The sequence below is a fragment of the Paramisgurnus dabryanus genome, chromosome 5, assembly GCF_030506205.2.
Source record: "Paramisgurnus dabryanus chromosome 5, PD_genome_1.1, whole genome shotgun sequence".
Classification (NCBI taxonomy): Eukaryota; Metazoa; Chordata; class Actinopteri; order Cypriniformes; family Cobitidae; genus Paramisgurnus; species Paramisgurnus dabryanus.
The window spans coordinates 31,921,038-31,946,029 of record NC_133341.1 but is presented as its reverse complement, the minus strand read 5'-3'; the positions used below and the strand labels follow the sequence as shown (position 1 = coordinate 31,946,029).

The window sequence follows — 24,992 nt, the reverse complement described above, 5'->3', positions numbered from 1 at the left end:
TTGAGGGCTTTTTGAGATTTTTTTTTAAATGTATTGAAGGAGTTAATATGTATTACAGGCTTGTGTTGGCTGCTTTTCTTCATTATTCAGTCATCTATTTCAAAAATATTTTTTCTAATGAAAGAAATTAATATGTTGGCACAATTGTATTTTAGTCTAGAAACCGTTTCAGCGGTAACAACATAAACAAGCCGCTGTCGCGGTCCGCACGTAACTTCCGGTAAACTCCGCTAATAATAAATAACAACAAATTCTTTAAACATAGTTTATTTATATAACAAGCAAACAAAACAACACATAGATTACCTAGGAAACCAAAACATTCGTTATTTTCAACGAGGTATTTGTTCAAGAGATCAGTTTAGCAACTAGTCAGACCATTAAAAAAACGAAACCGGAAGTAAGGTTCGGATCCAGACGTGTATCACGTGCGTCTGATGAAACCATCTATACACGTTCAGCCCATTAGAAACATTTGACTTTTGAACGGTGGTGTAAATGTGTGATCAGGAAAAGTTTTGGATTTAAATGTCATTTGACTTTAGTTTCAGAAAATCCCAAAAAAATTTAGGCTTGTATTTTATCTACATTTAATCTTCCCCTCCACAATAAATAAAAACATTTCATTTATTATATATTTTTGTTTTAAAGGGACATTTCATAAGACTTTTTTAAGATGTCAAATAAATCTTTGGTGTCCCCAGAGCACATATGTAAAGTTTTAGCTCAAAATACCCAACAGGTAATTTATTATAATATGTTAAAATTGCCATTTTGTAGGTGTGAGCAAAATTGTGCTGTTTTTTTGTGTGTCCTTTTAAGTGCAAATGAGCTGATGAAATGCAAAGACTGATCACCATAATGGTGGTTTGTTGAAATTGAAACTCAATTGTGCTGTCAATTATTCTCTGCACTGAATAATATTAACCAAATGCTCCCGGCTTGTGTTATATGGTCATCAAATACTTTTGCTTCAAATCTGTTTAATACCTAAGTTACTTAGAAATACCAGTTTTGTTGTCAGAATCTGTTAAGAGTCTGATCAAACTAAATCTAATTTACAAGAAAATGTGTTAGATGCACTTAGAGGGTTTTGCATCTGAGCTCTTCATATGTTTTTTTTTGTGTGTGTGTGTGTGTCTCTGTGTATGATTTGTTTGTGGTTGTGTGTTTAGATTCTGGAGGCGCAGATGAAAGTGGATCTGGCAGATAAAGAAAGTCTGGAGCAGAAGCGAGCTCAGCATGAGGAAGAAGCTCGTGAAAAATGTAAACTCCTCAGTGAACAGAAAGCTGTAAGTGTCTCACATCAAACTCAACTTTACACAAATGTTCAGAAAACCAGAAAGTATTTCAACGTCAGACAAAATGACAGCCTTTACAGTTGTGTGTTTCTCTCTGAAGACCATCAATGCAATGGACAATAAAATGAAGAGTCTGGAGCAGAGGATCGCTGAACTCTCAGAAGCAAATAAACTCGCGGCCAACAGCAGCATTTACACACAGAAGAACATGTAAGAGTTTAGATCAGTATAAACTTCTGGCTAGTTAGTGCTAGTCTTTGACTAACCTTTAGTCAAAAAAGTAAGAGAAATAAATTCATAAAGTAAGAAACATCAGGTGCTCACAGTTTGACTTCAGCGTCCTTTGGTGTCTCTCTTAGGAAAGCGCAAGAGGAGATGATCTCAGAGTTACGACAACAGAAGTTTTATCTGGAGTCACAGGCAGGGAAACTGGAAGCGCAGAATGCCAAACTGGAGGAACATCTGGAAAAGATGAGCCAGCAGGAACAGACCAGGAAGAGTCGGATTATGGAACTGGAGACCAGACTCCGAGAGGTGAGAAGAGATTGACCAGTGGCGGCTGGTGACTTCTATTTTTGACATGTAGCTTGTCATGTGTGTGGTTCGTAATTTCAAAATATGTGTTCTGCGCGTCGAGAGATCCTTTGTGCATCACGTGTCTTGCCAAAATAAGTGCCTGCTGCAGACGCGTCAAAACCATTTATGATAAAAGAGACGCTGGCGTTTGCCAGATACTCGCATAATCTCATACGTAATCAGAGTTTACTGTTAAGGGAGTGTCTTGTGTGTATTTTGGGAACGTGAGCGTCTCTTTTATCATAAATGGTTTTGACGCGTGTGCAGCAGGCACTTATTTTGACAAAACACGTGATGCACACAGGATCTCTTGACACGCAGGACACATATTTTGGAAAAGGGGACCACACACGTGACAATCCAAACACTTATTTTGAATTAGCACATCCTCGGATGAGCAGTCACGAGCCGCCACTGAGATTGACTGGTTTTAAAATTAACTGTGTATGGAAGATCAGGACCGATATACACTACTTAATCGGCCAAAACTGCTGTTCAGTCATAGCCTGGTTATCCAGACCTACATCAAGATGTAAGGTCTGGCAACTCTTCACACAAACGGCTCAATGCAAGGGGCGGGATATAAGGTTGTCCCTCAAAATGCCTCTGCACGCAATAGGATAGCGCTATGACGGATCAGAGCAACGAAGAAGGTGACGTAGTTACCGTAACCAGTCGGCAAAACTCCAAACACATCTTTCTTGCTTAAAAAGGACTTCAGTAGGGTTTATTTGCTCTTCTCTCAACGAAAAACATAAGTCTAACCCCCCAGTCACATTAGCTACAAGCGACAGTGACAGAGCGACAGGCTACCATTCATTTTCAATGGAAGTGGCCGTTTGCCAGCGACAAGCGACGAGCTCGCCGCTGCGCGAGCAGGGCGGGGCCAAAATAGACAAGCAGGCTATTTTATGCAAATGCTGAGCGATGCGACAAAGCGACTGCCAATCGGTGTGAAAGAGCAGCGTGACGTAGGTCTGTGGTCGAGTCTGAGAAAATAATTCAAGATGGCGGAAAATGTGTATTTATGTATATATCTGATAAGTTTGGCATTTTATCTCAAATATTTTGTTACTTTTATCGAGAAATAAATACTTTTAAATCCAAAAACAACGTTCTTGTAACTTAACAATACCTCTAAAGTGACTTTTGATACCGCTTTTGGAAACTAGCCAAGGAACGCCCATCAAGCGAGTGCGTGTCGCTCGGTGTCGTTCACTTTTGTAGCTAATGTGACTGTAGGGTTAGTCCTCCAGAGTCGCGGCCAAAGCCGCTTCAAAAGAAAGCTGTTCGCCAGCAGCAGCAGCCATTCTCTGTTTTCAAGTAGGAACCGTTGCAGCTCTGTCGTCATCATGTTAAGCCCGCCCCACAGACGCTACACACGATGTGATTGGCCTGACCAAATTTTGGTTTTTGGACCGGTTAAGTGTATTGTGAGTGCCTAGACTAAACCCTGGCAGCAAATATATTTTGCGGCCGCTAGGGTGCGTCTAGATTTCTAGGCTAGTTCAGTCATGAAAAACCTTGAAATATTTATTCAGTGTTCATATCTAATATTCCAGTTCTAGAAAAATAATAAAAAGTAATAGGAAATTGTATTAAATGCAAATATTTTAATAGCTAGTAAACTGCTCTGCACCAGTGCAATCTTCTTATGATAATAAATACTTTTCCCAATTATCCTGAACATGAAAAAATGAGTCTAACCATGTTTTTCACGATGTAGTGTGTTAAAGCATGACCTTTAACAGTATTTCAATGTGACGAATATTCTAGAAATGAGACTAACCCAGATTTGAAAAATCTTTCTTGACAAACAAAAGTTTTCAAAATTAGATTTCTAATGCAAAATAGCTTTGTTTCAAAAAATGTTTTTTTGTGAATTTTGTCAACAACTCTCCAACATAATCTTGTAAGCAAAAAATGACTTTCTTACTTAGTATTTTTGTCTTGTTTTCAGTACAAATATAAACAAATTCTTTAATCACGATGTGTTTACTTGATTAGCAAAATGACCTAAGAAAATAAGTAGTTTTTAGACAAAAAAATGTATGATTAAAATGAACTTATTAAAAATAAATCTGCCTATGGGGTAATAAAAAAAATCTTGAACATTTTTCTTAAACATTTAAAGACATTTAAATACCCCATTGGCAGATTTTATTTGCTTGTTTTAGGCACAAATTCACTTAAATTGTATGTATATTTTCTTAGGTATTTTTGCTCATCAAGTAAATACATCATGATTAAATATTTTTTTATGTTACTGACAACAAGACAAAAAAACGAAGTAAGAAAGTCATTTTTTGCTGTGTGTATCTAAGACGTCTGCTGTCTGGGAACAAGCCTGCAGTGATATTTTTGGTCTTATCTGACCACCACTTTTCTTCCCATGGACACACCAGGCTTGGTTAATGGTTTTAAAGGGAATTCAGGCATTTTGTTGTTGTCTGGTACATCTGGAAGATCAATTTGCTGACAGGCTAAAACATTTTAACGGGAGCATGTTCAGGCAGTAATAAAATAGAAATATAATCAAATAGTTTAAATGCCTATTCTTTCTAAAAGACTGATAATGAGATGTTTGTCATATAAAGCAGTGATATGTTTGTACTTACAGCCGTGTTACTGATCTGTATGTGTCTGTTTCAGATGGGTCTGGAGCATGAGGAACAGAAGCTGGAGATTAAGAGACAGGTGTCTGAACTGACACTGTCACTACAGGAGCGAGAGTCTCAGATCAGCAGTCTGCAGGCGGCGCGTCACGCTTTAGAGAGTCAACTACAGCAGGCCAAAACCGAACTGGAGGAGACGACCGCAGAGGCCGAGGAGGAGATCACCGCTCTAAGAGTGAGACACTTTACTTGATGGCAGACCTAAATTAGTTCATTATGAATAATGTGATGTTTTGCTTTGTGTCCATCAAAGTTCCAAGAATCAAAAATTTCAAAGAATAGCAACATTGACTTTATAAAGTTTCAGAAGTGCAAACGCACAGTAATTGTGTTTCTGTTGCACTCGTTCAGGCCCACAGAGATGAGATTCAACGCAAGTTTGATGCTTTGAGAGACAGCTGTTCGGTAAGTTGAGCATTATGCACTAATATTACCCATAAGCCCTTGCACTAACGCTGTTTTAATCCTGATTGAGATCTTTGATTTCAAAAGAAGTGCAGTAGTGTAGTGCTACCTTTGCATGACTCGAAGGTGGGAATCGATTCTTCAGGGATTGGACGAGGGGCTTATAAGAGGAAAAAGATCTGTACAGGTCTTCTCTTTTGTTTTGTTGGTCTTAAGCCAGTAAGTGACAGTGAAAGAATCGATACCCACTGAAGAATCAACCCGTCAGCATGGGCAGATCTTTAATGTCTCCTTTATCCTAAACCACAGACCTTGAGTCATCCCTTCTGGACACAGGAGTGTCAGCCTAGATGCAGTGTAATTTATCTTAATACTTTCCTGCAGTAATTCACATCTGAAGACTCAGATTTACTTTGCTGGTATAAAGCTTCTACTATCTACAGGGTTCCCATGGGTCCTTGAAATCCTTGAAAATTTGTAAATCTGGGTGGAATTCAAGGCCCTGGGATGTTTTTGAAAATATACATACATAGATACAGGTCATTGAAAGTGCTTGAATCTATTTTATGCAAGAAAAAAAAATCCATATTATTCCCTGTGTAGTGTAGGATAATATCATTAAAATTCTAGACTTTTCTAAACTGTTCGCTTTAAATGCTTATATCTTCTGTATGCGAATGTTGATTCATACCAAAATGCTTTTTTGCATAGTTTAGTTTGACACATGAAAACATCTCGGGTTACGTATGTAACTGTTGTTCCCTGAGAAGGGAACGAGACGCTGCGTCTCCCTTGCCATACTTCCTGCGTCCTTGTAACGTCATCTTTGGCAATATTTTAGATAGCGATATACTTCTTGGCGCCCGCGTCACCCTGTCTTTGTCGTTAAGCCTCACCATTGGTTGAATTTGATATACACATTCAGACGCACTCACCCCTGGAGGCGTCCCCAAAGTGTCACCGCAGTGACGCAGCGCAAGTTCCCCCTTGAACAGTGTATCTTAAAAGGTAACACGATGTAACCTTGCTCTCACTTTAAATGTGTCCCCACATTTAGTCCTTGAATTTGAGGGTATTGGACCTGGAAAGTCCTTGAAAGGTCCTTGAATTTGAAGTTCACTAAGGTGTGGGAACCCTGTAGAGCTGAAACAAGAAAGGTGATTGGTTGACAGTCTTAAACCCTTTGCCCTTAGATGTGACATCATAGTAATGCCTTCATCTATATTCCATCTAAATCTATAAACTATATTTTTTTTACCAAAAATAATTTGATGTTGATATTTCTATTGATTAACTTGACTCCAGTGTTGTTGAATCTGGAATATCTCAGTGGTTAGGTAACAGAGAAGTGATTGTGGTAAATTGGATGCTAATGAAAATAATAAGCGTATGATGAGTGATCAGCCAAATATGGATGATAATGATTAGGATGTGGATGATTTTGTGAATAAGAATGATGGAATTGAATGATGATGATGATGGCAGGTAATCACAGACCTGGAGGAGCAGTTGACCCAGCTGACCCAAGAGAACGCCGAGCTGAACCGACAGAACTTCTACCTATCCAAACAACTGGACGAGATGACGGTGGAGAACGAGGAACGGATACAGCTCGATCAAGATGTGGACCGCCTGCGCCGTGAGGTCGCTGACAGAGAGATGCACCTCAACAACCAAAAACAGGTACATAAGCACACGGATACACACACTAGTACGCAAAACTTGGACCACAAGGATTGTCTAGATCAAAAGTCCAGTCTCTTTATATTAGTGTATGTGCCGGTCCGTTGCAGAACATAGAGACTTTGAAGACCACATGCAGTATGCTGGAAGAGCAGGTGGTGGAACTGGAGAGTCTAAATGATGAACTCCTGGAAAAAGAAAGGCAATGGGAGAACTGGAGATCTGCTCTGGAGGACGAGAAGAACCAAGCAGAGCGCAGAACCCGAGACATGCAGAGACTGCTGGACAACGAAAAGCAAAACCGGTAAGACAGAGACTTAAGTCCATCCAAACGCTAAGCAAATCTTAAAAAAAGAAAAACAAAGAAATGCCAAGTAAGTGCATTTCCATTAGGTTGTTTGAGCAAATGATGGTGATATTGGTCAACTACACTAAATAAAACAAGGTGCGCTTAGAAAATGGAGCTAGGACTGCGTTTAGTTACAATTGGGCAAGTTATACATTTACTAACAGTGCAGCTTGTAAATGCTGTGCACAGAAGAAGGAATACAGCAATTTTGATGCAGGCACCAGCAACAAGGGCATTACAACGACTTGGGTTTAATGTTCACTATCTCAGAATTTATTTGGCAAATGTGTTTCCATCTCCCATTATTTGCATTTACTCTTTTTCGCATAAGTTAAAGGAACAGTATGTAAGAAATTTATATAAATTAATCATTAAATGGCCCTGAAATGTCACTAGACATTAAGAAATCATTTTCATTTCAAATACTTATATCACTGACAACAGTGGTATAACCAGGATATCATCATTGAAAAAGTGGAGTTGCAGCCCTCAACTGATGCTTATGTTGTCGTTTTGTGTAGTGGCCACAAGCTGTGTGATTGCAGTACCAGTTTTAGCCACATGTTTTGTGATTGCAATACCAGTTTTGGCCACAATCCTACATACTGTTCCTTTAAAATCCACCTCAAGCGAGCATAAAAACTTTAGCGAATTTTTTGCCGTTTCCATCACTCATTTATTATGCGATACTTCAAAATGTGCATAAAATCATGGTGATGGAAACACAGCTAGTGAGACACAAAACACAAAGTGAAGTATTTATTTTCTTATTGTTGGGCATTTAACGTTACAGTGTTTGAAAATATATAATTTTTCAAGTTGCTTTTAAATAAACTTTTCAATTTCAAAGTCTTTCACAATTTCACAAACCCTCTCAGACTCAACACAGATAAAATTAAAGTCATTATCATTGCAGGTTACGGGCGGATCAGCGTAGCACAGAGTCTCGGCAGGCCGTGGAATTGGCCGTGCGGGAACACAAGGCTGAAATTGTGGCTTTACAGCAGGCACTTAAAGAGCAGAGACTTAAAGCCGAAAGCTTGTCTGATACTGTGAGTTTGTCTCTAGCACACACACACACACAAAGTTTGTCTTTCTGTATATTAATATTCATATCAATATGGGATTTTAATAAGCCATGATTAACTGCTACAGCTTGATGGAGATTAATGAAACATTGAGACGACCAATCACACGTCGCTGGTTATTTCCGGAGCATTATGAAAAATACGATCCTTCTGTTCGTCCGGATCTATCTTCTGTTTAACTCTTCTGTGTTGTGTTTTTAGCTGAATGATCTGGAGAAGAAACATGCCATGCTGGAGATGAACGCACGGAGTCTTCAGCAGAAACTAGAGACTGAGAGAGAACTCAAACAAAGACTTATGGAGGAGGTATGACACCAACACAAACAGTGGACATGAACTGTAATGAGTACATATAACTGTCCATTCATTTGTCAAAATGAATGCTAATTTCCTCCTTAAATGACCGGTTGTGTTCATAGATGTATAGTGTTCATTTTTACAATACAAGGCATGTGCTGTGAGTCTCTTTCCTTCGCTACCATCAATCCCACAATCCACCTTAAAGGCGGAGTGCATGATCTCTGAAAGCCAATGTTGACATTTGAAATCACCTAAACATACACGCCCCTACCCCAATAGAATCTGGATCTTTTTTTAATAGACCCGCCCCACACATACGCAACTCAGGCAACGATGTCGGTTAGTAGACACGCCCCTTACTGCTGATTGGCTACAAGTGTGTTTTGGTACTTGGCCCGACTCCATTTTCCAAAGCGTTTTTCAAAAATCATGCACTTGACTTTCCATAGAAATTGCTAATTGTGAAATTAGAAGTTTAAAATTCTTATTGGTGGGTGTGATATATTTGTAATGCCAAAAAGAAAAAGGGAAATTAAACATAAACTTTTGGACTTAAAATAAGTATTTATTTGACTTGTTAAAGGTGCCGTAGAATGTAAAACTGTATTATTATCTAGGCATAGATGAATAATACGAGCATGGTAACTTCTTATGTAAACCTCGTGCTTTCAACAAAACACTGACTGTGACGTTACAGTCGTGATGTACGCCCACAATATTAAATTACGTACAATGTTGTTACTAGTGTTGGAGAAAGTTACTTTTTTAAAGTAATGCATTACAATATTAAGTTACTACCCATAAAAGTAACTAATTGTGTTACTTATTTAATTTTCATGGAAGGTAATACTTACGTTACTTTTAAGTTACTTTTGCGTCACTTTTTCTAACTTGGCTGAGGCTTGATCTTTTTTCAGGTGTTTTTTATGACGGAGAAGTCATAAAAAAATTTCATATTTCCATCGTAAAAATTTCAAGCTCTAGCCAGCCATCTCCGTTTCTGACACAAACTGTTGTCGCTCAGGAGCGCATGCGCACTCGTCACTTCAGAAAAGTTATATTATTACGTAATGCAGATTACTTGTAATGCGTTACCCCCAACACTGGTTGTTACAATGTTAAAAAGTTGTGACTGCTGAGTTAGCCAAACTATGCTAGTTAATGCTATATGCTAGCATTTAGGCTGAAGTTCTACTATTAACGTTACAGTTACGTTTTGCAGGTCCATACAAAAAAAAACACAAACTTACTACTTAGAAACGTCCATTAACAATCTCCAAACAATTGATTATTCCTCAAAATCTGTATCTTTGTCTGATCCAGACTCAATCCTAAGGCCTATTTACACAAACACACACACACAGAGCTACTGAAGGAGCTGCTCTGTGAAACAGCCAATCAGAGCTCAACATTATTATTCATAACCATTTCAAATAAGATAAGAATAGACTATTTCATTCTAATGCTGCGTTCACACCAAATGCGAATACAGCGTCAAATTCGTGTTTACCGCGTCTAGTTTGCCGCTTGAACATTTTGAATGCATTTGTTCGTCTAGAGCGAAATAGACATGCGTAAAAAGCAAGCGTTTGAAGCTAAATTGACGCGCATCTGAAGCGAGTTCCGATTCTTGTAGTAGGGGCAAGAGTGACCCTGGACGGGCCTGCCACCACTAGCCAGCAAGCTCCTGATTGGTTAACGCATCACGAATTGATGGCAAAGTTAATTTTTTTTAACTCGGGGGTCAGACGCAAATTTGCTTCATTCCTGCATCAATTTGCATTAATTTGCTTCATTCGCGTCGCGAGACCGCATAAACACGTCTTTACATTTGACTTAACATTGAAATCATTTGTGCCAGACGCTCTATTCGTGTTTGGTGTGAACACAGCATAAGGGCAAATCCTAGGGTTGTAAATTGATATTTAAAACCATCTCTGGATAATTTTTAAACTTAATAAAGCCACAGACCTTCTATATAGATATCAGAGAACAATTTAACATTCAACGCGTTCTTTGGCCCCATTAATGTTTTGTTGATTCATTCACTATTTCTTTAACTTTACATTTTTATAGGAATTTTCCACAGGATTAACTTGAATGATTAAAATTGTTAGCAGCAATCTTGTCAATTACAGATGTAAACACTAATCTGTCCAGAGCTGCCCAATGTACTTTGCCTGATAAATAACGCTTTTAAAACGACCCTTGTGTATGTGCGTGTTTATTTCAGCAAGGTAAACTTCAGCAGCAGATGGATCTACAGAAAACACACATCTTCAGACTGACACAGGGCCTTCAGGATGCACTGGACCAGACAGATCTGCTTAAAACTGAGAGAACCGACCTGGAGTATCAGCTAGAGAACATACAGGTACATATACAGATCTTCAGCTGAGCTCAGTGACTCTGTCTTGAGTATATGAATAAAGGTTTATAAATATCCCCAACCTTATAATTACACACTGACAGCTCTCATTGACTCAGCACACATGATTAATGAGATGATATTCACACTGCCTCAAAAACCATCACACACACAAAGAGAGAAAGGATGAACTAAAAACGTTTGATGCTGAACTCAGCATGTACCACAGTAAAACGCTCTCTTTTATTAAAGTGAGGGACTTTTCATCAACATCAGTCATCAAAGGCAAAATAAAACAGCAGTCTTACTAATTATAATGGGCCACATTTCTGAATTGTTAAGCGTTAAAAAAATTTTTTTACTTTTATTTTTAACCTCCTAAGACCTGGATGTCCATATACATGGACATCACATTTTTTGTTATTGCACCATAATATTTAATTCTGTGTAACTGGGACACAAACGTGGACAATTACACTGCTTGATGTTCAATGAAAAATATTTGGTTATTATATTTATTGGTTCTTCCTAACCCCAAATAGCTGGATGAAATCTGAAAAAAATACAAACCAAAGATCGGGTCTTAGGAGGTTAATATACAAAAAAAAAGAAATGTGCTGCACGCTATAGACATTTTTTATACTGATATTTTTTAACAAATTTTAGCCGATAGCGTGCGAGCTGATGTGCATAATCAACACATCTTTATATGTGACCCTCGACCACAAAACCAGTCATAAGGGTCAATTTTTTAACTAAAAGTAATAAATAAACTTTCAATTGATGTATGGTTTATTAGGATAGGACAATATTTGGTGTAAAAAAAATAATATTACTAATAATAAATAAAAAAATTAATATATTTACAGTATATTTACATATAATTTATATCATATATAAATAAAAAAAATATTAATATATTTTTGCTTAAAAATATACATACATGTGTTTGTATTTATACTGTATATATACATAATATTTGTTGATGTACTGTGTATGATAATTATGTAAACAAAAACTTTTATTCTGCAAATAAAAGTATGCAAATACATAAATTATATGTATAGTCGTGACTAATCATTAGGCTCTAGTATTCATTGGTGTATTTTTATCACAAAATTTTACGTACCTGACATATGCCTACTGCTATTGATTTTCTTATCTTTTGAGTGTTTTTTTTTTTAAACTGTCGCTGTCACACAACTACTTTTTCAATTTTAGACGCGTTTTTCATGCTATGGAAATGCTGTCGCTCAAACTTTTTGCCACTCAGTGGCCGTAACGGCAGTCACTTTTAACGAAAGTGACGTCAAGTGCATACCCTCCATACATTTAGAAAATACAGGAAATGTGTATATAGTATTAAAAAAAAATTAAAAATGTAAACTGATGTGTCAAGTTTTAAGGATAAACTCCCCTTTCACTTGAGCAATATTAGGAAACTGCAGGATCTCTTAAACCTAAATAAAATTAAATCCTAATTTCTAATTTTAAAGAAAATACCTGTAGTCTTTTTACTTCATTCTGCTCAAAAACGCTCAAGATGTGTTTAGTGCCAAGAGAGGTCACACTAAACACTGATGATGCCTAAAGAAGACATTTATGGGCGGTTTCCCCGACAGGGATTAGACTAAAGTATTAGACTAAAGTTTAGTCCTAGACTAAAATAAATGTAAGAGCTGTCCAAACTGAAAACAACTTGCACTGACGTATATTGAAATACATCAGTGTGCTTTGTTTTGCCCCAAAATGCAAACAAGTAATGTTTTTAGTAAGGCATGTTTGTAAAAACTATTTCCTTATTAAACTAAGGCCTAGTCCTGGTTTAATCTAATCCCTTTTTTTTTTTACATATTTCCTGTATTTTCTGTTTGTAAAAAAGAGTGAAAAAATATGGATGGACATTAAACTTCTAAAACAACAAGGTTGGTGGTGGTGGTGGCCTAAGACTTTTGCACAGTACTGTATAAAATATCTTTATGGAACATGATCTTTACTTAATATCCCAATAGTCCAGTGTCACATAATCGGCATATCATATCGCTGTTATTTTCCATATCTGGTCACTGACAATAATTGATTTACAAGCCAATATTGCCCTGTTATATTGATGTGCCTTTCTAATAATATTGTGCATCCCTAATATAAAAGTAAAATAATGGGCTGTTCCAAAAACCCAAAGATGTGCAAGGTTATGTTTTAGTAAATAAGTGTTGGTCCCTAAAATATCTTCTTAAAATATTTTCTTAGTGAACAGTTTTTGGTTATTTGATCTGTCAGTAAATAATGACATCATCATCATCACCCTATGGTCTCTCATCTTTGTCTCGTCTCTTTTCAGGCTGTGTACTCTCATGAGAAGGTGAAAATGGAAGGAACCATCTCTCAGCAAACTAAACTCATAGACTTCCTGCAGGCCAAGATGGATCAGCCCACCAAGAAGAAGAAGGTGAGAGAGAGAGAGAGAGAGAGAGAGAGAGAGAGAGACTGACATAAACCGTTTACGTTAACAAGCCCATTACAGTGAAAGTTTTTCCTCTGGGTGTCTCGGCGTGAAGCTCATTCATCAGATCTCATTATAGTGTGAAATTAATGTTTGCTTCGTCTTCACTCAGAACAGCGGGGAGTCTAGAATTAATGATTCTGGTTTTATGTCTATGTTTGATATTTTTTCTTATGGACAGCAGATCAGATCTACAGTAGATTATTATTACTATCCTGTTAAATATGATGGAATTAAATGCAATTAAAAGTTAGTCAAAAGCTCACAAACACTGTGATGTCAAAGTCTGATTATATTTAAAGGACAAGTTCGGTATTTTAGACTTAAAGCCCTGTTTTCAGATTGTTTATGGTGAAATAGAACGGTTTTGACTGAAATTTCGACATTTGCGGCTGTCCTGAGAATTTTCGCGTGTTTGTGTTTCACCTCACACCTCTACAATGGGTTTAATGGTGCACTGGAACAATCCTTCCTAAAATGCATTAAACTTTCGTTTACAAAGACGTGAAACTCACCGAGTGGTCAGGGGTGTTCACTGATATGCTCACACAAAAATCGCTGCAAAAGATGCTTTCCAACAGCTGTTTTAACATTCGTTGTTAACTTGTGGACCTATTTTCCCAAACGCCTCACACCCGTTCATTCTTCCACTTAGAGCTTGAATAATAGACACTCCAGCCCAGGTGGTGGCGCTAATCCGCCTTTGCCAATTGCAAGAATAGAAACAAAGTTCCCGGTGCGGAGTAATACCGTACCTCACAGCACATCTTATACATGTTAATGGAGTTGGTAAAAACTACGATAAAACCTGTTGGAATGCGTATTTTGGAGCGATTTTTGTGTGAGCATTCCAGTGAACACCCCTGACCACTCGGTGAGTTTCACGTCTTTGTAAACGAAAGTTTAATGTATTTTAGGAAGGATTGTTCCAGTGCACCATTAAACCCATTGTAGAGGTCTGAGCTGAAACACAAACACGCGAAAATTCTCAGGGCAGCCGAAAATGTCGAAATTTCAGTCAAAACCATTCTATTTCACCATAAACAATCTGAAAACAGGGCTTTAAGTCTAAAATACCGAACTTGTCCTTTAAAGAGCACCAATGGTCTGATTCATTATTTTTCATTTCCTTTGGTGTGTAAGTGTGTATTAGTACATGTTAACGATATGCATAAGGTACAAACCCCAATCGCGAGTTAACGTCTCCAACGTAAATCTTTTTTCTTGGACTAAAACAAACACACGGATTGTAGGCAACAGTTTACTTCCTGGGATTGGTGATGTAGAGAAGACCGACATTATCATAATTCCTCCTGCTTCTGACTCATAGCCTGTAAATTAACTCCTGTTAGCATTGCATTGTGAGCGAATCTTTCAAACATGGTAAGGAGCGTCAAATTTTTTTTCTCTCTCCGTGTCTCGTCCTCGACCCCAAGGACAATGAGTCAAACAGACCCAGTTCTGGTAAATGTGAAAGTCGGCACACCCCTGATCCACTGACTGTCCTTCAACGTGATGCCCAGCTGATGGCTGACCAACGACCACCGGCGGAACTCCGCTTAATCTCTGCTTAATCACCTTATCCGTTTCAATGTATATATAAATATATATATCTCCCAAGGGTTTTTCCCTCCTAGGACTTTTTTACTTCCCCGGCAAAAAGTCTGGGTTTTTTTCTCCTAGGGGGTTTTTCAACCCTGGGAGGCAGCCTTCTTGGGCTTAACTTAGCACCCTCGCCTATACGTTACATTAGTAATACGCTAGCTTATAATGTTGATTCATAGCCGCAGCAAATTTACCTGCTTTGCTATCGTGTATTATGTTGTGCTATCCATCGATTTTCTGTGCTTTTCTTTGCTTCAACTAATGTAAAGCTGCTTTGATGCAATTACTTATTGTGAAAAGCGCTATATAAATAAAATTGAATTTAATAGAATTTCCGGCTGATGTCAGAGGTATTCAGGCCAATCACACTGCACTTTTCAAATCTGTGCGTTTCAGGAAGTTAAATCTGGAGTTACAAAAATGTACGGTATGTCGAAAATAAGGTTTTTGTTTAACCATAAAGCACGCGAACACATTGTATTAAACCAAATTCACAAAATAACGTTTTTTTGGCAATGAAATAGGTGCACTTTAAAATATATGTTGCGTATTGTTGAATTTGGTTTGTATGATCCTACACTTTCGGACACATTTTCAACCCTTCTGCCTTTGTGTAGAGATGCAGACATTGTTCTGTACCGATCATCTGTATTAATGTCACTCTGTAACAGGGAATATTCGGCCGTCGACGTGAGGAGGTTGGCGTCACAGCTAACGGGGCCACAGCCGCGGCGGCTCAGTCTGCCGTACCGTTACAGTACAGTGATATGAAAGTAGCTCTTGAGAAAGAGAGATCTCGCTGCTCGGAGCTGGAAGAAGCTTTACAAAAGATGAGAATCGAGCTGCGCACACTTCGAGAAGAAGGTGAGAAACATAAGCTCCTGTGTCTCACTAGCTACGTTTACAAGCAACCAACATTTGTAATTGGATTACTGGCATAATCGGACAGAGAAGCACCTTAATAGATCCAATTAAGAAATTTCGGATCTTGTGTTATGTACGTTTGGTTTTAACTCTTCCCCCCAGCGTTTAAAAAAAAGTTGCCAGCCAGCGACACATTTTTTTTATGATTTTCACAAAAATGTAATGCCTTCCAGAAAATGTTATTCTTTAAATATATAAACACACAATATATCAAATAAAAGAACAGACCCTCTGCTTTCAAACAATAAAAAAAAACATTTCATCTATCTTCATTTGCTCTCTTTTATCACCTCTCAAATATGGGTATGTGTCTTAAAAAATACCAAATTTTAAGCAAAAAGCTGAGATAATTGCGTTTTTGTGAAGGATTTGTATAGAGATCAGATTCAGAATGATGATCAAAACCTACACTGAGTTTAAACTGTTTGACGTAAGGTTAGGAGGTTAGGTTAGGTTGCTTCCGGGTTGTATAAGTTGGGAAAGAGTGCCATCTAGTGAATAATAGTGGAAATATGGATTGCTGTAAAAACTCGTCATTGGCAGAGAAGCTATTTCTCTTAATTGAAAGTGTTAAAGGGCACCTATTATACAAAATCCACTTTTACAAAGTGTTCATGAACATAAATGTGTGTTGGCAATGTGTGAACACAACAACCCTACAATGAAAAAAAACCCTCTATTTTTTTTATACGCATTAAACCATAGCAGTCTCATTAGACATGTAATTTTCTTGTTAATGTGACATCACAAAAACAGCCCTGCCCACGTCCACCGACTGAGTGGTTAATTTTACCCAAAAGCTTTTCTAAATGTGATTGTTAGCACGTTGTAAAGCTAAAAATGCAGCTGAATATACTATTATCGCAGACTATATTCACAGGAATCAAGAAAGCGCTCACTGTCTCTTGGTAGGGGAGTAAGGAGCTGAAACTCATTTGCATTTAAAGATACACGCATGAAAACTTTTGCTCCAACCCAAATAGGGACATTTTAGACATGCTATAACAAATTGTTTGTGAGGTATTTTAAACTGAAACTGTACAGACACATTCTAGGCACACTTATAATTCATCTTGTAATAATGGGCATATATGTGGCCTTTAATAAGATAATGTAAATTAATTGTGATTCTCTGTTTGTCTTGGTCTCAGCGGCTCATTTTAAAGCTCAGGAGCATGTGCCTCCGTCCATGCCAGCGGCCCGTCAGCAGATCCTCATGTCGGCCATCGTGAAATCTCCAGAGCGACAGCCCAATCCCAGCAGTTTGTTGAATCCCTCCAGCTCGGCCCGGCGCAAAGAGAACTCCACACCAGAGGGTCAGTATCGTAATCGGATGTCAAGAACACTGCGATAGGCAATAGGTTTATATAGGCATTTTATTTCAAATGCCTTTTGACATTATTTTCATGGGTAGTGAGTAACCCCAACCTCAATGATTCATTTGTTGCAATGGAGTATTTATATGTTATGGCCAAATCTTTTTTTTTGCCTATAACTATAACGGAGTAAAAATCACTGTATGAAATGACAAAAAATAAATGACATAAAACGTACAAGTAGCAATATAAAAATGTAGATGCATTATAGTCATGAGAAGAATTAGGGATATAATGTGTGGACCTCATAAAAATAATGTTACAATTAGGGCTGTCAAAATGAATTTGTTAATAACGCATTAACGTAAATGATTTTTAACGACACTAATTTTATTAACGTGAGATTAATGCAACATATTTGGCCTAGACCCTTGTTGGATAAATTGAGACGCAGCCTTAGACAGTAAATGTGTACCGTCCTAAATGCTTAACTAATACAATGGATGCGTGTCAATCCACTTGCATGTCTGAGATTTTGGTTTCGGTTTTAAAACTAAGAATTAGAAAATAAAGTGCAGGACTTGCTTGATGTTAAAATAATTATTAAGAGAGATAAAACTCGAAAACAACTGACAGATCTGAAGCATGCACACAGACGCGCAACCCCTGATATATGCACACATAGACAGAATTACAATTTAAACACAGATATAATCTGTTTTGTCTTAAGTAAATGTCTGATTAACTGTTGAGGAAAAATATCTGATGTGCAACATAGATCCTTGCGTTACATGTCAATCAAACACCAAAAGAAAGAAAAAAGTTTATTTTTGACTTTGTGTGTGCCAAATGTATTAGTTTCACCGGTGATCTTAAGGTATGGATGCAGTGATTTTGCAATTGAACTTTAAAAAATCTTTAACAAATAATAAACATACATTTGCATAAAGCATCCATATTTGTCCACCGCACGCCATCTTGAAAAGTGTTAAATTGAGGTAAATATAAAACAGATAAAAATATGTGAATAACTTTCGATTAATCATGTGATTAATCTAGATTAAATATTTTAATCGATTGACAGCCCTAGTATGTTACAATTTCTCGGGGAGAAATATGTTCCTCGTTTCAGATTCTGAAAGCTGGGATGATGTTTTTTTATTACATACATTGGTTCAGGGTATCAGTATGTTACTGTGACCCAGGTAATGATGCCATTAAAGCTCCTTTCATCTGTAGATCAGTTTATTGATGAATAAAGCCGTAGTTTTTCATCCTGGTGTAAAGTTTTGCTATATTCTGTGAGGGGTGTGCGTCTCGCTCCTTGTGTCTGTCTCTGTCTTTCTCTGTATCTGTGTTTGGTCCATCAATCTTTCTTGCACTGCATCCTGCTTGGTTAAATCTGAGAGATTTTCTCTTGTATTTATTCCAGAGAAGAGGAGAGTCACATTTGAAAGTAAGTTTCTGTCTCTCTCACACCATCTCTCTCTATCTCTCGCTTTTGTTCTGATCTGAGATCTGAGGAGTTAAACTGCTCTCAGGATTGTTCACTGATGGGGTTTATCTCTACTCATAGTACATAAGATCTCAATGAGATCTCCTCAGTGATAGACTGTTGTCTTCTCTTCTTAAGAAAGAAATCGAGAGGTTTTGTAATCCTGAGAACCATGGAACCACAAAACATACTTGTATGACATGGCTTCTGTAGGAACATTGTACCTGTAAAGAAAATGAACAAACCTTTAACCTGGTATTATATTTTGGCACATATATAAAATATAATTGTGTTGGGGGAGTAAAATAAAAACCCATCAGCCCTTTCTCTCTCTCTCTCTCTCTCTCTCTGGTTTGCTGGTCGAGTTTCTGAATGTTTTTTTAGCATGTGGTTTCACCGCACCAGCTTTCATAAGCAGACTGAGGATTTGTGCTTTACCATGTTTTAGTTTTTGTTGTTTTTCTTTCATTCGGTCTGAAGGCGCACGGATCGCTGCATGTCAACAGTCGTTTCTCTCGACTGTCCGGCTTGTTTGTTTGCTGAGATAAAGATGGACACGCAAGCGTGTTGCTGCTGGACATGAATGAGATTTAAGATTTCTGAGGCCTGTAAACGCTGCCGCTTCTCCATGCTCGTTTACACAGACACAGAAACTAAAGCTAAATAATAATAATAATCTTTCTGTCCGTCTGTGTCTGTATGTGGTGGGGTAGAGTACGGACGGCGCGTAAAGGAGCGGATGCATCACAACATTCCTCATCGCTTCACGGTGGGCTTGAATATGAGGGCGGCAAAATGTGCTGTCTGTCTGGACACCGTACATTTCGGCCGGCAAGCTGCCACATGCCTGGGTAAATATATCGACAAAAATCACACATTTGATCACTGTTAAATGCGAAGTTGTCAAACGATTAATCACGATTAATCGCATACAAAATAAATAGTTTGTGTTTGCATAATCAATGTCTGTGTACTACTGTGTGTAATTATTACATATATATGCATAATAATTAAACACAGTACACTTTTAATAATTCATTTTACTAACGCTTTTATCCAAAGCGACTTACAATTGCTATATATGTCAGAGGTCGCACGCCTCTGGAGCAACTAGGGGTTAAGTGTCTTGCTCAGGGACACAATGGTGTGTCACAGCGGATTCGAACCCGGTCCCTCACACCAAAGGCGAGTGTCATCACCCCGTACACACACATAAATTATGCAAACACGAACCTTTATTTTGTATGCGATTAATCGTGATTAATCGTTTGACAGCTGTATGCTTTTAGTTGTAGTAAAATGTGTATCAAAAGGTCATCTTTTTCATTTCTTCTCTCTCTCTGTCTCTTTCAGAATGCCGTACTCTCTGTCATCCCAAGTGCTCGCCGTGTCTCCCTGCGACTTGCGGTCTTCCAGCCGAGTATGCTACGCATTTCACTGAGGCTTTGTGTAGGGATAAGAGCAGCTCACCCGCCCTGCAGGTTAAAGAAGCGTCGGGTCACGTGCGTCTGGAGGGCTGGATGAAACAGCCCAGGTGAATCATATTAATTCCAGCATATGCAGTAAATATGTTACTAATATAAATATATATTAAACTGAATGCGTTTATGTGACCATTGTGTGTTTTTGTTCTGCAGGAACGGGAAAAGAGGACAGCAGGGCTGGGAGAGGAAATATGTGGTGCTGGATGGAACTAAAGTGTCAATCTATGAGTCTGAACTCACAGAAGGTGTGTGCGTGTTTCTTTGTGTGTGTACAAATGGTAGATGGTTTTGTGAAGTAGGTGGATGTTCAGTTCTTTGTGTTTGTGTTAATATGACATGATTCAACTCACGTGCTGCTCAAGTCCATAAATTGGTCATTTAATCTTGTCATGTATTCTTCAGATGCTGTGAAGCCGCAGGAAGAGTTTGAGTTGTGTTTGCCAGATGGTGATGTGACCGTACACGGAGCTGTTGGCGCTTCTGAGCTCATCAACACGGCTAAATCAGGTCAGGAATGCATAAATGGTTTTGGAGTCAGAACTAAATGTTATATTTCAGGTATAGGGTTAACAAAATCTCTTTTCGGTACAGTAGGCCACTCCACTTGGCCACCCGGGCTGGACGATACTTACCGGAATTCACATCTCTGTAATTTTGGGATGAGCATTAATAAATGATCAATATCTCTGTATTTTCTTTTTAAATTCCCAGTTTTTCCCCGTTAAGTTTCATGGAAAGTTTCCAGCCTTGAAAATACCTAAACCTGAAGTGCACACTCATGAACATTACAGTACAGGTCACTGGTATGACGCTGATAAATGTGTGTACTTGTGTTATGTGCAGATATCCCATATGTACTGAAACTGGAGTCTCATCCTCACACCACATGCTGGCCGGGTCAGTCTCTCTACTTCATGGCTCCCAGTTTTCCTGATAAGCAGCGCTGGGTGGCTGTTCTGGAGTCAGTGATCGCGGGCAGCAGAGGATCTCGTGAGAAAACAGAATCAGATGCTGTAAGTTTAGAGTTTAGCCCTTTTCACACAGACATTCCGTAAAATACAAGGATAAGGCATCCTGGATTTTTCCGGAATCGTTAGATTTTGTGTTCATTCACACTGACATGATTACCCGGCATCTGATGGTCCCGGAAAGACACGTGACCTGTTGAAAGTCCCGCCCTCTCTTCTACGCAGCGTCTGAAGTTTGCATATTATTTATTATTTCTCTCTCCAGAAACAACTCGCGTGCATTTTTGTTTATGATAAGACTACAAAGGAGCGCGTGAACGCACAGTTCTATGCTGGTGAATGATCTCAGCTTCAGAATGCATATTTTGCGAGCTCACTGATCTCTGCTTTAAAACAGTTTTCAGAAATTTCTCATCGTGATTGTTTATATGAATTTAAAACCCGCATTTTGAGGAGCTGAACGATATTTATTGTTGGGATGACGCGCGGGTATTTTCGTTTATTATAGCTCATATGAGCACGTGACGCGATATTCTTTTATGCTGCTGAATGATCTCCGTTTCAACGCAGTAAGTAACGAGCTAACTTACCTGATATCTACTTCAGTCCAGTTTGCGGACATTTCTCATCGTGAATGTTGTAAATCCCTCATTTTTAAGAGTTGAACCAACTTCATGTTGCCATGACACACGTGTCCTCACTACGGCACGCGCGTCATTGTTTATGCGTCTTTCATTTATCATTTCCTGATAACTGCTTCAATCTAGTTTGCAACATTTCTCGTGTGAATGTTTATATGCATGTTATCTCTCGTTGTAAGGAGCTGAACCATAACTTGTGTTGTGATGATGACGCGCGCGTCCTCACTTCGACACGCCCATTACGGCATTGTTTCGGCTTCTTGTTCACACAGAGGGTTTTCCGTATATCTGACTAGGTCCTCTTTCCGGCAACGATCCCAGAAGATTAACGGGACGAGTTTGTGTTCACACAGACGCTTGTCTGGCATTTTTACGGGTATTTTCTGGGACCAAAGGTCTGTGTGAATGGGGTTGTTGTTTGTCTTTTGTTGGATCAGTTCATGTAATGTGCAACCTTTTTGCCAATCATGGTTCCTACTAGGAAAATCTAGATTCAGATTTCATATTAAAAAACACAAATACTAGTTAAACAATTCTGCTTTTAAATCCTGCTTTACTGTAACCGTTACATATTTTTTGTTTTTACAAACTGAGTAACAAACCGTAATGATTGAAGCCGTGCCACAGATGCAGTACATCATTTAAAACGGAGTCTGTCATTTTTGTGCATTAGCATCTTCAAATCAAACTGCAAAGTTTTTACAGGTTTCACAAACAGATAGTGCCAGCCCAAAATGATGCTCTTCAGTTCATAATGAAATCATATACCTCACCGTAACGTTACTGTTTGCAGACAGTAGTTATCTGGTTTCATTGTTTCATTACAAGTGTGTGTTGTGTTGTGAATACTGTAGGCAGGTGCAAAAAGACAGAAGAATCTCTCACCCATGGTTCAGGTAATGACATCCCAGGTGTGCTGATGTGTCATTGTGTTTGTTGCTTGGGTCCTTCAACGCTCAAAGAGACAGCAACACATACACAAAAACCATATTTACTGTTGTGTGTGTGTAAGCATGCAGGTTCTTCCTCATGTATGGTGTGCCTTTTGCTTGCATCATCATCAGACCATGAGGTCATGTCTTCATCCCTGAGCTCCAGAAAACAGTGTATCTGAATGTTATGCTGCGTTCACACCAGCCACGATAGAGGCGTCAGGGGCGAGTGATTTCATTGTTAAGTCAATGTAAAGACGCGCTTACGCGCATCTGGAGGTCTTGCCGCACGAGTCGTTTAGCATGGCGTGGTAGACGCGAATCCACCTCATTTGCGCGTCTAGTTCACGCGAATTGAGCGTTGCCGTGAGAAACGCGCAAGCCGCAAGTTGAAAAATCTGAAAAATCGTGCCGCGTTAACCAATCAGGAGCTTGCTCTAGTAGTGACGTGATTGCAGGAAGCGACTGGAGTCGCAGAAACCCCTCCCATGAAGCGAATTTTTGCGTGAATGTCTCGAATGACTAGAATTTTACGGGCGAATGAAGCGAGTAAACTCAAAATGTTAAGCGTCCAACTATGTGCGAATAGCGCATTTTTGCCGCCTCTACCGTGTTTGGTGTGAATTCAGCATTAGACAGTAGCTTTTGTTTCCTGCAGTGATGTTTAATGGTGATGCTTCTGTAGTATGGCGCTTTTCCATTGCATAGTACCCCACAGGTCGGATTGTGTCTGCTTACTTTTGGGGGCTTTTCCCCTGGGAACAGTACATAGTACCCAAAAAAAATTTTTTGACCACCTCGGTTGGGGTTCCAAGCTGATACTAAAACGTGAGGTGAAAACACCGTAGATCACTGATTGGTCTGAGAGAATCGTCACTACCAGTGTCATCGCTAAATGCAAGCTTAGCTTTATCTTCATGCGTGAGCTGTCTTGAGCAAACCTGTTGTCATTTATGAGTTCCCAAACTCCATTTAGCGGTGAAAAACATTCACAGGCTGAGAATCAGGAAACCATTCCAATGTTTTCCAGACTTGCAGTTTGTGGATGCACACGTCCGCATGTATGCACAGCTTTTTTTGCAGGCTCAGTGAAGCGCGTCGACCGACGACACTGGTGTTTGTGCACAAACTGTCCTGTGAGACAGAGATAGGGATAAACATGATGTGCGAACATATTTGTGGTGGGAAATTTTGATTTTGGGGCAGACTGCGAAATAAATGAATGTATGGGAAACACTGCATTACAACGATGCTCGCTCCCACTTTTTTTATGATGTCACAGCAGTAGGCAGCACAAATACTACAACACGCCTATAGACGGTTTCAGCAGTAACAACATAAACAAGCGGCTTTCGTGGTCATTAGGTAACTTCCGGTAAACCCTGTAAAGGAAAAATAACAACAAAGTCCTTTAATATGGAGCGAATTTTGTGCCAAAATTTTACAAACACATCCAGCATTTTGCAAACAAACTCAATCTGCTTTGCAAAGGGAAAACTTGACTCGCAAACAAACAGAAAACGCTTTGCAAATAATAAAGGCAATTTGAGAGAAAATGCAGAGGTGTTACAAATATGTACTGTGTTTTGTAAATGTGACCATGATTTTTTTACAAATGGGACCATGATTTTCTCACAAATGTGACCATGATTTTCTCACAAATGTGACCATGATTTTCTCACAAATGTGAGTCCCATTTGTGAGAAAATCATGGTCACATTTGTGAAAAAATCATGGTGACATTTACAAAACACAGTACATATTTGTAACACCTCTGCATTTTCTCTCAAATTGCCTTTATTATTTGCAAAGCGTTTTCTGTTTGTTTGCGAGTCAAGTTTTCCCTTTGCAAAGCAGATTGAGTTTGTTTGCAAAATGCTGGATTTGTTTGTAAAATTTTGGCACAAAATTCGCTCCATACTTTAAACGTAGTTTATTTATATAACAAGCAAAATAAACAACACATAGATTACCTAGGAAACTAAAACTTTTGTTATTTTCGACAAGGTTTTTGTTCAAGAGTTCAGTTTAGCAACTAGTCAGACCATTAAACAAACAGAAACCGGAAGTAAAGTTCCGACCAGACGCGTATCACGTCACCGCACGTGCATCCGATGAAACCGTCTATAATCTCTTCAACTATGAAGTGGTACTAAAAGCAAACTGAGCGAAAGTAAAGTGAGCTGACACGACCTGACCCATGTGGTACTATGTTCTGAACGGGAGCACCACACAACCCAAACGCAAAGACAAATCCTGCATGAAACACTGGCGGACGCTGAAAGCAAACAGTGTCGCTCTCTGCTGCTTCGACTGACCTCCCTGCTCATCTGAATGCTGTCGCTTGTCCCCGCAGTTAAATGTGTCCTTAAAGAGTAA

The 24,992-nt window shown here is 38.7% G+C and overlaps 1 protein-coding gene across 6 annotated transcripts in view; it reads left to right on the top strand.

Annotated features, from left to right (window-relative positions):
* Positions 1 to 24,992, top strand: part of cita (citron rho-interacting serine/threonine kinase a) — a 79,667-nt gene that overhangs the window by 42,052 nt on the left and 12,623 nt on the right. For 3 of the 6 annotated variants that reach the window (XM_065251064.1, XM_065251063.1, XM_065251069.2), the window contains 20 exons: positions 1,176 to 1,292; positions 1,402 to 1,511; positions 1,661 to 1,835; positions 4,530 to 4,727; positions 4,904 to 4,957; positions 6,443 to 6,640; positions 6,751 to 6,944; positions 7,906 to 8,041; positions 8,279 to 8,383; positions 10,611 to 10,751; positions 13,087 to 13,194; positions 15,525 to 15,717; positions 16,929 to 17,093; positions 18,526 to 18,549; positions 19,302 to 19,439; positions 19,942 to 20,122; positions 20,226 to 20,317; positions 20,475 to 20,579; positions 20,916 to 21,085; positions 22,536 to 22,577. In XM_065251064.1, coding sequence (XP_065107136.1) covers positions 1,176 to 1,292; positions 1,402 to 1,511; positions 1,661 to 1,835; positions 4,530 to 4,727; positions 4,904 to 4,957; positions 6,443 to 6,640; positions 6,751 to 6,944; positions 7,906 to 8,041; positions 8,279 to 8,383; positions 10,611 to 10,751; positions 13,087 to 13,194; positions 15,525 to 15,717; positions 16,929 to 17,093; positions 18,526 to 18,549; positions 19,302 to 19,439; positions 19,942 to 20,122; positions 20,226 to 20,317; positions 20,475 to 20,579; positions 20,916 to 21,085; positions 22,536 to 22,577 — 2,646 coding nt within the window. The remainder of the gene's footprint in view (positions 1 to 1,175; positions 1,293 to 1,401; positions 1,512 to 1,660; positions 1,836 to 4,529; positions 4,728 to 4,903; positions 4,958 to 6,442; positions 6,641 to 6,750; positions 6,945 to 7,905; positions 8,042 to 8,278; positions 8,384 to 10,610; positions 10,752 to 13,086; positions 13,195 to 15,524; positions 15,718 to 16,928; positions 17,094 to 18,525; positions 18,550 to 19,301; positions 19,440 to 19,941; positions 20,123 to 20,225; positions 20,318 to 20,474; positions 20,580 to 20,915; positions 21,086 to 22,535; positions 22,578 to 24,992) is intronic. The other 3 variants (XM_065251065.1, XM_065251066.1, XM_065251068.1) reach the window with 3 other exon arrangements.